At 48.0% G+C, this 14,129-nt stretch overlaps 1 protein-coding gene across 2 annotated transcripts in view; it reads right to left on the bottom strand.

Annotated features, from left to right (window-relative positions):
- Positions 1-14,129, bottom strand: part of INTS8 (integrator complex subunit 8) — a 129,348-nt gene that overhangs the window by 102,734 nt on the left and 12,485 nt on the right. For both annotated transcript variants that reach the window (XM_088471357.1, XM_088471356.1), the window contains exon 5: positions 6,453-6,524. In XM_088471357.1, the coding sequence (XP_088327483.1) occupies positions 6,453-6,524 (72 nt within the window). The remainder of the gene's footprint in view (positions 1-6,452; positions 6,525-14,129) is intronic.

Here is a 14,129-nt window from a genome sequence, read left to right as displayed (position 1 = left end):
AACGAACAGTATTGCTAAAAAGGAAGCCACTGTTCTGACCCTGTCGGACTGAACTTTTTCAGGTTCACCGGGAAACAAGGGCTATGCCAGAGTGAAGGCCCAAGACAGGCTAAAGTTCCAACAAGTTAATTGACAGGGTGGAATCGACAGACATCCAACTGCACTGAAATGGATGCGAACCAGACACTGTCCTTAGCAAAGAATACCCAGGACGAGATGGCCGTAGTCACCCGAGAAGGGACCGACTTGCCTCCGGGCAGAGCATCATCGTTTGAACAGTGATCAGACAGAAAAAACTTGTTCCATCTGGAGATAAGCCAATTATGGAAAGGCCTGGAATGGAACTAAGCCCATTCCACCCTTCCAAAGGCAGACACTGAATAGTGGACCATGCATCCCAGAGTGTAAAGACATATGTAGACTGCGCAGACATTCATGTACTCCTAATGGAAGAGTGGAGATGCCGTCTTACGCCAGAAGAATTCACATATTCTGCGAATCCAGCAGGGCACCTAGGTGAAGAATACCCAGAGAGGGATGCAGGGAGGACTTTTTCACCATTGATTAAACGTCTGCACCCTGAAGAAGCCACAGTCAACCTGACCCGGCTGTAAAGTACCCCGGTGATCCTGCTAAGAGCAGGAGGCCATCCAGGTACAGGAGCATTGGGATATACTGAACAGAAGAACTGTCAGAAAATCCAAAACGCTGGTAAACCCCTGTGGGGCTGAGAACAGTCCCAACAGGCAGAGCCCGAAAAATCGTAAGTGCTGTGATAGAGCAAACCTCAGTCCATGCTGAGGCAAGGTCTCTGTAAGTACCCGTAGGCACGCGTCCTGTATATCCAGTGATACCATAAAGTCCCCAGGTTCCAAACATAGTATGATGGAGCATAGGGATTGCCTCCTGAGCCCAGGTAGCTTTAGGAACTGGTTCAGGGAATTGAGACAGAGAATAGGCCAAAGAGGACCATTCAGCCACCGCACCAGAAAGAAAGCAGAACAACCAGTCCCTCGCTAAGAAAGTGGGGATGGCCAAATTAGCTCTGCTTACCGCAACAACTGTATAGCTTTCTGGATTTGTAAGGCCCTGTGCGGGACCGAATAAGGGCCTGCGTACCATCATATGGAAATAGGCCACCTGAGCAAAGAGAGGGCGCACCCTCCTACCCACGTAGCCGCGGCAACTAGACACTAGTACCGGGCGAACTGAGAAAATCGCCATCTCCCAGTGGTAGGCCTGTCTCGTCAGGCTGACGATATATCCGTAGGTTCAGAAGCAGGATCGGCTGGCAGTCCAGGCCTGCTCGGTACTGGATATGTCGGCCCTTGTAAAGGCTGACAGTCTATGAAGAAACAGACCTTTAGGCTGACCCAGAGGACAAAAAGACTTAAACTTAGTCTGAGGCCCTGTAGTGGGCATAGCTGAAGGCGGGAAATTTGTACTGCCACTGTCAAGGTCAGGACCCAACAAGATCTACCCTATAGATGGTATCTGCACCTCTGCATTCCCAGAGCGCAGCCATAGGGTATTACGGAGGATACCGTCGCAGCCGGAACTCTGAAAGTTAGGAGACTGGTATCCAATATAGGCATGTCCACCTATGACAACTGCATATATTACGTGAGCGATCAAATACATTTGAACCCCAGACGTGTTGGAGGGGAAAAAATATTACAAATGCATCAGCTCAGTATGCAATAGTATTAACCAACCATGCTATAGCCATGGTAGGATGGGTAACAACCCCTGAAAGCGAGTATACTGATTTCAGGCAGAGTTACCACCTACGGATCAGAAGAATCCGACCACGCAGGAATGGGATGCGTAGTAACGTCTGTAATCCAACGAGTAACACGCCCATCCACCCCAGGAGGGGCTCGTGATGACCCTCAGGGAATTTGGGAAGGGAGGCCAAACACTGTTGTAATACCTCATATCTGGCAACAGCCAGAGTCCCGCCATGCGATTCACCCGCTAGTCAGCAACAGGAAACCAGAAGGCACGTAATACTGAGGGTGTATGATACAGGTGCAGGTCAACATTCACTCTAACCAGAATTGACCTGCTACCAGCCCTAAAGCAGGGATAATAATACCTGAAATAGGCTTCCCCCCGTGTAAGAGAGAAAGAGCCCAAAATAGTATCCAGTTCACGGCAGAGCCAACTGGGAAGGAACCACAGGGCGTCAACCACGCCAATTTGCGTTTCGTAGAAAAACGACATCCACCCAGGGTAGTTGTAGCGGTAATCCCTGCAAGGGGAATGACAGACTATAGTGACACCAGGGAGAATTCATATACTCGAAAAACCCCTGCAGCGAGCGATAGTCTGTGTCACAGGGGAAAAGTGCAAGAAACTGCGAGATACCCTGAGATGAAAAAGGGCAGTATGGTGAAGTAACCATAAGTGAGGTACAACAATGGGGCCCACCCGGCGATCCGCAATTAAGAGGATCCCGAGAAAACAAACCACCCAAGGGGGTCGTGAAAGGGGCCGGCACCCGATGACGCCAGATACAGAACCCTTTATGAGTTAAATCCTCCGCACTAACACCTGCAGCACATGGCTTGCAGGATATTAAAAATGGGTGCAGTATAACGCTCTATCTCTTGGTCAGACATATCTGACCAAGCCTTGCGATCAAGCAGTGCTATACTGGTCCTGACTGATACTAAAAATTAGCTGCAGGGACCCATTTTCAGCGTATGCAACACACAGTTCCACTTGAAATATGGCAACGTGTAGCACGCAACAGTATGTGACAAACCTCACAAATATTAACAAGTGTATAAATGTGAGGTCTCAGAACCACCCCAAGTACAGCTGTATTAGGGCAGATAAGGAAAAGGGATAGATATACACTGACAGGTGAGAGAATAAAGTACAGTCAGCACTAGCATAAGTCACATACCATGCAGAAATATATAATATATATATATATATATATATATATATTACACACATAGACATGTCATATCATATACTGCACTATTACACTGCATGCAACTTACCCAGATTCAGTGTCTGGGAAGGCTACAGCGCCGTGTACACTGACCTGATGGTGAGGTACGCAGGGGGACTGGACCAACTGCCATCTCCGGAGATTTCTGCTGCACCACAGAGAAATGGCCGCTGGAGACCTCAGAAGAAGCGTGGCCCGCGGACGAAGCAGCTCAGCGACGCCAGACTATAGATACTGAAAGGCGCGCTGACCTGAGGGGAGGAGCCGCTGTAACAGGGAAGGCTGCCTCCCTTGGCCGGCTATTAACCCCCGGGACGCCGGCTCCCTGCACCGAACATTAAGTCCCTGGTGGTCTAGTGGACACACGGGGTATGGGGGGCCCGCCGCCACTGCCGGCGCCTCCGGTCTGTCCCCAGAGATTGGAGGCACAGGACTGCATTTCAAATGCGCAGATCACCGCAAGCGGTGACCCGCGCCTTACCTGCTCCCCGTGGATCCGGCAGCAGTCCTGGGCACCCGCAGAGTCCGGCTAGTACAGACTCTGGGGTCCCGCTGAGATCCCCAGATCTGTACTGGCGTCTCAGCGCCAGCGGGGTGACGGAGTGGCAGCTTAGACGTCCTATGGACAGTCTGACGCTGCCGCTCTGAAGAATCCAAAGTAAAAATAAAAAACTTTGGGCCTGATTCAGAGCCGCTCGTAAGCGGCCGCTCGTTCGTTCCGAGCGATGTTAGCCCAACTGCGCATGCGTACGGATCGTTATACGCATGCGCTAACCAGTCAGTGTGGCCGAAATTCATGTGCTCGCAAAATAGCGAATGCCTGCTATTTTGAGTGACAGAAAGAGGCGTATGTGGGTGGTAACAGGGGAAGGTGCTTGAAATTGGGGAGTGGAAATCAGAACGCAGGCGTGCTTAAAGGTCAAAACGGGCGTTTTATGGGTGTGCATATTTAAAACAGCAGCGTCATTGACCACGTCACTGGGTTATTTTATAGTCAGAACTGCTCGCAAAATTGTGGTAGCAAACACCAACCCCAAGAATAGCGAGCAGTTCATACCCTTGTCGATGTACTCGATTAATCTAATAAATAGCGGACATGACGTAGGATGCGAGCGGCCAGGGGGCGTATTTTTCCAAAAAACGAACGCAAGTTTTGTTCGCTCGTTCAGACAGAGGCGTGAACAGACCGCAAACAGCGAACGGTTCATTTGAATAGCCACCCCTTGTTTTAGAACGAACGACCGCAAATAGCGAGTGACTCTGAATGAGGGCCTTTGTCCTTTAGAAAAAAATAAAGCTATGGGGCTGCTAATCAGCTCCCCACTGCACTAAACGGTGACCCGACTCCGGCCGGCACCAAATTAAACTGAGGTGCCTCTGGCTTGGGGGTGGGGTTATAAGGAGAGTGGACCCAAGTGCATCCTGGGAGCTAAAAGCTTTAACTGCGTGGTGCCCGGATTTGGTTCCCAACCTATACCCCACGGTCAACCCTGTGGACCCCCTATGGACCCTGAAGTAGAAAGGGTAGAAATACTCCCCTGAATGCCAGAGGTCTGACCTGAAGAATACAGACACATGACCACTGGGACCCAATTGCTATGTGCCTCTTGCCTTTATTTTATTTATATATATATTTTTTTTTACAGGCAAACTACAGTTACCAGCGGGGCCCTTAATTTCCGGGCAAGCTGGCACTTGTGGCTCTACAAGTGCCATCATGCTGGGGCAGGCTTGCTGGGACTTGTAGGCTGCCTGTAAAGATTATTATTATTTAACCATTTACCACGCACCCACCACCATCAGGGGTGTGGGGAGTAGCCCTGGGCTGCTGGTTGTTCTTTGGGACACGCACCCTATTTATTTTTTCTGGTACCGACTTCCGGAGAGATTCCAGCTCTGGGCTGACCAGTTTGGGGCTGGTTAAAATTATGGCAGGGGGACCTCAGCTGTGTATCTCCCTGCTATAGCGGTATCCCCCCAGCAGGTGCAGCCTAGTGCTGGTTATTGGAAACTAAGGGAAACACCACGTTGTTTTTTCACCCCCCTTATTATCAGACACCGGTCTAGGCTCAGAGGCCCGGGGCAGGTTATTGATTTGGAGAGGGTGGAGGGGGTCATACATTTATCCATTTCTATAGTTTTATACCGAATGAAATCTGCACAGAACACTATGCACTTGTCTATTGTTTTGCTTTTATTCTACGATGGTTTCAATGGAAGCAGTCGCTAAATAGAACATACCACGGTGGATTGTCATTTAGAATCTTCCAGTGATCGACTGCATATTCAGTTTACGCACCAAAAACCACTGTTTAATAAACACTCAAAATTGGACCTTGAAACTGCCATTAAACGTGACTGTTTCCAGCGGATTGTACTGGAAACAAGGGGCCTGATTCAGAGCCGCTCGTAAGCGGCCGCTCGTTTGTTCGTTCCGACCGATGTTCGCACAACTGCGCATGCATACGGATTTTAATACGCATGCACGAACCAGTCAGTGCGGCCGAAAATCGTGTGCTCGCTAAATAGCGAATGCCTGCTATTTTGAGTGACAGGAGGAGGCGTATGTGGGTGGTAACAGGGGAAGGTGCTTGAAAACGGGGAGTGGAGATCCGAACGCAGGCGTGCCAAACGGTCAAAACGGGCGTTTTAAGGGTGTGCATAATTACTAAAGCAGCGTCATCGACCACGTCACTTGGTTGTTTTATAGTCAGAACTGCTCGCATGATTGTGGTAGGAAAAACCAGCCACAAGAATAGCGAGCAGTTCATACGCCGTCCGACGTACTCGATTAATCTAATAAATAGCGGACATGACGTATGATGCGAGCGGCCAGGGGGCGTTTTTTTCAAAATTACGTTCGCATGTTTTGTTCCCTCGTTCAGACAGAGGCGTGAACAGACCGCAAAGAGCGAACGGTTAATTTAAATAGCCACCCCTTTTTCTGGACGAGCGAGCGCAAATAGCGGCCGGCTCTGAATCAGGCCCAAAATCCACTGCTTAGTAAAGTTAGCCCTAGATCTACTCTCAGTTACAGTCACTGCGCATCTCTTCCAGGGCTGCCTGGGAGGATTATAGGGCACAGCCAAATGAAACCCGAACAATTGTGGGACATCACAGATTATTGATCTTTGGTAACTACTGTTTCATATGACATTGGAATGATTTAAGCTGTTCAATGTGTGGAATTCACAATAAAACGGTTTTGAAATGCCCTTTTCTCTACTTAGGTTTTGAACAACATTATCAACAGTGATCATTTTATTTTTCAATGAATAGTTCTCCAGTCACTTTTACACGGCAATAATTATTCCCCATAGGGTGGAAACTGAAATCAGTACTTGACTATTTTATTTTTTATTTAATGCTTAGCAGTTTCCCTCTTTACAAATATACACAAATCAAATGCAATAAGTTCATATCTGGATTACATAAAAGTACTAAAGTTAACACAGATTGGTAGAGAAGATCTTACACAATTACTTACACGTTTGGCTGCAGAGGACCCTGTTTAACTGGCTTCACATGAAAGCTGCTCTGTACGATTGTCCTGATAGCCCTGTAACCAGAAATATCACACTGAAAACACAGCTACACACTGACAAAGCTGCTATTAGATATAGCTGGTTATGTATCCTCCATACATGCAATGGTATTATTTATAACCTCCCCCCCTCCCCCCCAAAAAAACAAAAAACTCAAATACAAGTTTGAAAGAAAAATCAAAAAACAATGTTTGTTCCTAACATGATGTCCACTAATTCCATGATAAAATCCACGTCAGTGCAATACTTCTATACAAGCATTTTCTGAGTGGTATATAGTAGTGCCCAATGAACAAGTCCTGTTATTTTTGGGGCTTAGAAGGCTTTAGGTGGATGTCCCAACCACCATTCCTTGTATGTACACCTCCAATATTCCAGTTGTAATAGCAACTCTGGCTTATGTTCAGTTTATTGTTGACTATGCAGTAGGTGTCTGGAGGGGCGTAGTAGGTATTACCACCAGACGCATTGCCGGCGGTTCAAATCCCGACAGCGGCAGCCTGGCAAGGGTGAAAATCCTGCTCGTCCCTAAGGTAAGTATCGCTAACTCAATTCTACCCCCTAACCCTCCCTTAGGGGTGCCTAACCCCCCCCCCCAAGTGCCAAACCCCCCCCTAAGTGCCTAAACCTAACCCCCAATTTCCAGCTGCCTAAACCTGTCCCCCAGCGGGGGTGCCTAACCCTAAACCCCCCCCCCTTGCCCTAGCCTAAACCTAACCCTCCCGGGGGGGGGTGCCTAACCCTAAGTCCCCCCCCCGGGAGCCCTAAACCTAACATAACAACTGACCTACCATGACCATCTCAGCAAGTCTATTGCCACCAAAAGAACCTTGGATCCCTTTCGGTTTACTTTTTTGAGAATGCGCAGTAACATCTGCAGCAGAGGCAACACACTGATCAGGTGAATAGCCTATGGAACAGTCAGTGTTGACAAGGGGATGTAGTGATGTCGACATTGACCATTTAGGCATGTACAACATGTAGACATGTTCGAAATGTCGACATTCTTCAGGCTGCGGGAAGGTAGGGTTAAGTTTATGCTGCAGGAGGAGATGGTTAGGGTTATGCTGCGGGATGGAAGGGTTAGGGCTAAGCTGCAGGAGGGGAGGTTAGGGTTAGGCTGCGGAAGGGTTAGGATTAGGCTGCGGGAAGAGAGAGTTAGGGTTAGGCTGCAGGAGGGATAGGGCTAAGCTGCAAGAGGGGAGGTTAGGGTTAGGCTGCGGAAGGGTTAGGATTAGGCTGCGGAAAGGGAGAGTTAGGGTTAGGCTGCAGGAGGGGAGAGTTAGGGTTAAGCTGCGGGAGGGGATAATTAGGCTGCGGGAAGGGAGGTTTAGGGTTAGGCTGCTGGAGGGATAGGGCTAAGCTGCAAGAGGGGAGGGTTAGGGCTAAGCAGCAAGAGGCGAGGTTTAGGGCTAAGCTGCGGGAGGGTTAGGATTAGGCTGCAGGAAGGGAGGGTTGGGTTAGGCTGCAGGAGGGGAGGTTTAGTGTAATCAGCAGCAGAAGCCGCACAGGATCCACCGGAGTAATCATGGTGTTACCACCGAACCCGGAAGACACTGCTAGAGCTGATGTACCAGGTAAGTCACCACTAGACTTTTTATAGACGTTATAATCCTCTTTTCATCAGTGTTGACATGATGAATGTCAATTTGGTTATTGACAACATGCCATTCATCATGATTACTTGGCATGTCAACATTACGACCAAGTAGATATGATTAATGTTGACAAAATATACCACACTTCACAAGGAATGCCTGTGGATCCCTAGTCCAGGAGAAGAATAGCTCGACTGTGACAAAACTGGGATGCCATGGTGCCAATATCTGGCAGGCTCCATTTCCAAACAATCTTCTTGAAGCTTGAAGTTGTAAAGCCACATCCCGGATGCAGAACAGCTTTCCACCTGTGGGGCTTTATTTACCAAGCAGCGGCTTTTGTAAACTGCTGCTTCCCGACAGTTGTAGGTGAAAATGTAAAACGGCACCTGCAGTCAGTGTAATGCCCGGCGTTCTTTACACTAACTGAGTGCATTTTTAAATGTTCACCTGCTACCCGCTGGGAAGTAGCGGCTTACAAAAGCCCCTGGGTATGAATACATTCAATATCACCTGAACCTTTGTTGTGCCCCGTGCATGATCCTGATGTATTCCTTCGTTGCAAGGGAACGCTTTGTGAAGGTTTCCTCCCTGAAGGTTGATGTATGCCACAGCAGTAAAGTTGTCGGATTGATTTCTTATAGGTTTTCCCAGCGACAGAAGGCTGTCCATGAACTAGGACATTTAGAAAGGCCCGTCTAGGACACTGATCGGAAGCTTGGCTCCCACCTCGGTACACAGGCCCTAAAACCAGCAATGAAGAAGGACGGCTGGTATTGTTACAATTGCCCAATTCCATATGGTAAATGAATGGCCCGTGGTTACCTTCCCTCTGTCATCAGAGGCGTGACGTTCACATTTTTGCAGACACTTCGCGAGGATTCTGATCTATAACGCTCTGGAAGGAAGCAGTGCAAACTGTTTCAAGCAGTCACCTTCCATAGGACTTGTATCCAATAAAATCCTGACATCCTTCTGCAAACCAATAGGAAGAAGAAACACCCTCTACTGAACCTAAATAAGTGTGGGTAGAAACCATGTTGGGTTTCTGGCAGTGGATAAACGAAGCGCGGTACTCCAAAGTTTGTGCCATCTTTCTGCAATGCTCCTGCAACAAACTTGGAGACTCTGCTTGATCAAGAGATCACCCAGGTAGGGAATGATCACCTCCCCCCTGGACTATAACAGCCATTATCTTCATGAGCATTTGTAGAGCTTTCCTGTTAGGTAGATTTACTAGAATGAAGGTAATCTTCCCACCCTTCACTTGGCTAATGATATTACTGAACTCTGGACCAAACAAGACATAATCCTAAAGAGACAATTACTACAGATTTGCTTTTTTACTCTGTGTCCACCTCTCAAGCCTTAAACCAGAGGTTTTCGCCACCATCCAAAACTGCTGACACCAGAAATTCAGAAGTCTCTTTGATTAGTTCAATCAAGGTCACAAATTCAGATATGACTGAGCAACAGAGTGTGAAACTTTGAAAAGTGACACACCCAGTCTCGTTCGTCCCTCCCCAAACAACAGTTCCACAGCCTTTTTGACCCAAGCAGGGGCAGACATGGGTCTCAGAAGCACCAGGAGCTACAGAAAACAGGATTTTGGTACTTACCGATAAATCCCTTTCTCCGATTGGACAGGGGACACTGGAGTTCAAGACAGTGGGGTATAGACGGTGGTAGAGCAGAGCCTGGCACTTTAAATAATTCTGAAGTGTGACTGGCTCCTCCCCCTCTATGCCCCATCAGCCCCAGTTTTAAGAACTGAGCCCGAGAGGAGACGGTAGACAACAGGAAAATGAGGAGAAGGAGAAGACCACAGAACGGAACAATACCGACTGAAGGAGAACAGAGGAACCCACTGCAGGGAACACATGCAGTCACACAACTAGATAAGGACCCAACAAAACGGCAGGAACGCAGCGCTGGGCGGGCGTCCAGTGTCCCCTGTATAATCAGAGAAAGGGATTTATCGGTAAGTACCAAAATCCTGTTTTCTTCTTCATCCACTAGGGGACACTGGAGTTCAAGACAGTGGGGACGTCCCAAAGCCAACCTCCTGGGTGGGAAGCGCGGAGAACTTGCCGACCTTTCGGCCAACCGAAACAGGGACAGCCCAAGACTGGAGGCATGTCGTAGAGCCAGGAGACAATCAGAGCTCCTTGCTGAACAGTCACAGACATTCCACAACTTACAGCGTAAATTCAATGGAATACGGCTAGAGAGAAGCCGCAGATGAGAAGCATCAGAACAGAATGGCAGTAACATGAGAACAAAACTCGAGAAAACCGTACCAGCGACAACTACAGGAAGCTGCAACAGTCTCAGACAGCAGAATCCCAGCACTGCGGGACATCAATCATATAGATAAAAGTATAATGATACCAATATACAGAGACAGAGCTGAACCTGTCCACAGACTCCTAACAAAGCAAACAAGGAGGCAAGAGTCACGACCTAACAGTCGCCCTGAACCATTCTCGAGGTCCAACTACTAAAGGGTTGGTAACCAGTGGAAGGTTTAGACCATAGAAGTTGTCAACGAGTGGCGATCCCACTGGGCATGAGGCGGATACAAGAGGATTGAGACTACAATTCCTTCCAGTGGGTCAGACGGCAGTACCACCCCTCCTGTCAAACAGCAGACAACTTCCTACATGATGGTAGAGTGTAATCAGTACCAACTACTGGCCTGAACATAGTATGAAAACACCCAGGATACCCTTAGCAGAAAAAGAGCACGGATGCCACCTCCACCCAGGGAGAGCTACCAATATAGGGAAGTATCCCATCCGCAAGGCTAAAGCACTAGGACAACTATGAAGGTACCATTCAGGTACCTGTCAGTGTGATGAATTTATCAACAGATACTGAACAGGAAACAAACCAGGCCCCCTGTATGGAACATAGAGACTGTCACACTTTATAGTAAAGATGTGCATTAGCCTATAGATGTGCTTCAGTCCATAACCCCAACAGATTCCAGTAGAATAGGGTCACAAATCTCAATGTTACAACTATGCACCTACACACCAGGAAAGCTCTAAAGGGTACAGCCAACTGATTTAAAAGAACTGAAGGCTGCTAGGACAGCAGCTAGGGTGCGTAAGAGAGAATAACAGCTATGTCAGGATGCATGAAAAGGAAGCATCTTCCGAGGCATTAGTGGGGTAAGCCCGCTTACCTGTGAGCGACCAGAAGCCCTCTGGACGCTATGTAGAATGTCACTGACCTTATTCATCTCACAGCAACCCGCCACGTCAGGTACAGAGAGTAGCCTCAGTGGGTAAAGATCAATGCTCTACAGCACGGACTTCAGTCTGGAGATGCTGCAGAAGAAAATACTGTAGAAACTAGCAAATTGTTAGTGGAGACAAGAAGGCCGTACAACAGGACGCTATACCTGAGCCTGTTCCATTAGGGATATGTATCCATATAGAGATTATACATACCCCAAAAACGGTCTGCTAGTGTATCCTTACATTAACACTTATAATGGTAAAGTGTGTATTACGCCCACAATCTGATACAACCCAGGCCAGACCCTGCCTATATCGGCGGGTGGCCCTAGGCCTCATGTAAATTAACTAAATAAGCCATGAGGATGGAATAGATCCTGGATTCTCTATGTACTGATAGGAAATGTACCCAAGGGACCTTCAGATACCCATTTTATTGAGATATGCGACAAGACAATAATATAAAGTACCAGAATCGATACTGGGAAAGGTACCTGTACATAGACATAGAATGCGTTAATTATCCCAAGTAAGAAGATAATATATATAGTGATAACGCCAGTCAGGGCCAAAAACAGATTTCTCCAATTATTAGGAAAATTCATACAAGGAACGGGAATATATCAGTATATATACACATACACACACATAAACATAGCTGCATGAAAAGGCAAACTCTTTGAAAGGAAGAGTTAGTACCGACATAGTAAGTCACTTGTCAAACTCCTGCACCAGGAGATCAGCACGCTACATACATATACATATATACACACACACACACACACATATCCCGCACCAGGAGATCAGCATGCTATATCTATATATACACACACTGCATTCCTAGTGTCTTACAAGTTGGTTACTAAGTGCGCCCTAGAGTGTAGTTGTAATTAATAGGTCCCCCAAAGTGGACGCCGTAGATATAGACTGATGGAAACAGGACTATAACCCAAGGCGGGTGTAAGTACATATCCTTATATACATGTGTGGACATACAGGAAGGCCCCAGGACATGTATAGAGTCCATACTAGAAGCAATGCCGTAGGAGCCTGTGACTATCCTATGTAAGCTGCAGAACATGACTCTAGTCTATAGAGCCACCATATAATATGTATGGATATAACAGACAGCTTCTGGTAAACCCTGGCAGCTTTCCAGACGTGGAATAATATGTACCTTAATGATTGTGGAAGTATAGGCATACCTACACATATCCATAATTATATACATATACACACACCACCCAATCCCTAGGGAGAGATGGTGTAAAGCGGAGTTATAGAACAAACTACCGGATCAGGAGAGTCCAGCCTCTCATCGCAGCATCCTCTTTAAATATGCTAGGTATCAGACATAAAACTGATAAGAACATATCCTACCCCTGCTTTAATGGTAAGGATAAGAAGCGATATATATATATATATATATATATATATACACACACACACACACACACATAAATCCCCACATGCCTACGCGTACCTACATACAATATTAGTAGGTGACGATATAATTTGAAAAATATAACATGGGCAATAGTTAGAGCCATGGAAGGAACTGAGCCCCAGGTCTTAACGCAGGGTTTAGTATAAAATACAAGTATATACATACATGTGGCTTACCTCCATGCAGGGAGACTGCTCATGTGCCGCGCGTGGCGGTCATAGCAAGCACAGGGAGAACATACAAACTCCAAACAGCTAGGGCCGTACTGGGAATAAAACCCACAACCCTGTTAAGGGTTGCACCCCCCACACAACTCCAGAGTGAGGATGCAGGAGATGCTGGCAATAAGCCCCGGCTCCTTTTAAGGCAGGTGCATATACTATTTTATAATACTCGCTGGAGGTAATGGCGGCATCTGTGCACGCCAGCATGGACTAGACTCCGCCCCTTATCAATAAGCGGGCGGGGCGCAAACAATAGCTGGTATAGCAGGCATAATGCGAGTGGGGGAGCGGGAAGGTAATAGCCAGCGCCGGTGCATCTTCATACAAGCACCGGCGCCACAACCAGCAGCCGAGAGCGCTGTGAATAACAGCCTCGCTCTCCGGCGGCTGTGTGCAGAAGCCAGCGCCAGTGCTTCTACAAGCACCAGCGAACAGCCGCGCTGAGCAGCTCCCTAAGCCCCGCCATACGGCCAATTGTAGCCAGCGCCGGTGCAATCTTCATACAAGCACCAGCGCGGCAGGGAACAGCCGCGCTGCTGCGCAATGTAGACACCCTTATGGGAGTAGCGGGACGCGGCAGGCTCCCTCCCCGTGGGGATAGAGCAGAGGGAGGATTCGGCTCTCGTGAGAGCAGCAGACAAACAGAGCGCTGTCAGCTCTATTAAGTCAGACAGCGCTCAGTCGTGCAGGGATATCAGGGCTCGCTGCTAGGCAGCAACATTACAGACTTGTAATAACACTAGCGGCGTTATAACAGGATTCCAGGAGGGGTTATACTACAGTGTATACCACATGAGCCTGGGAGGGGGCAGAGGGGCAGCAGATTAAACTCCGTTCCCCATAAGGGGAACAGAGCTATACTTACCACTGCTGGCATCAGGGCTGCGGCTAGGCATTCGGAAGCACGGACACAGCCTCTATATTAAGCTGTGGCGTGTCCTCCCTGAGCTACTGCCAGGGTGCCTGGGACTACGACACGCACTCTTTTTTAGTGGTGGCGGGTCTCCTGATGCCTCCATGTAGCAGGCTGACAGACGCAGTACTCTGTCAGCCTGTCCTCAATGCTTTGTGAAAGCTAGAAATTAAAATAAAGTTGAAATAAAAG

Source organism: Taudactylus pleione, unplaced genomic scaffold (genome assembly GCF_031769625.1).
Source record: "Taudactylus pleione unplaced genomic scaffold, aTauple2 ptg000114l, whole genome shotgun sequence".
NCBI classification, from domain to species: domain Eukaryota; kingdom Metazoa; phylum Chordata; class Amphibia; order Anura; family Myobatrachidae; genus Taudactylus; species Taudactylus pleione.
The sequence above is the reverse complement of the archived record's forward strand: the minus strand, read 5'-3'. Positions and strand labels throughout refer to the sequence as shown.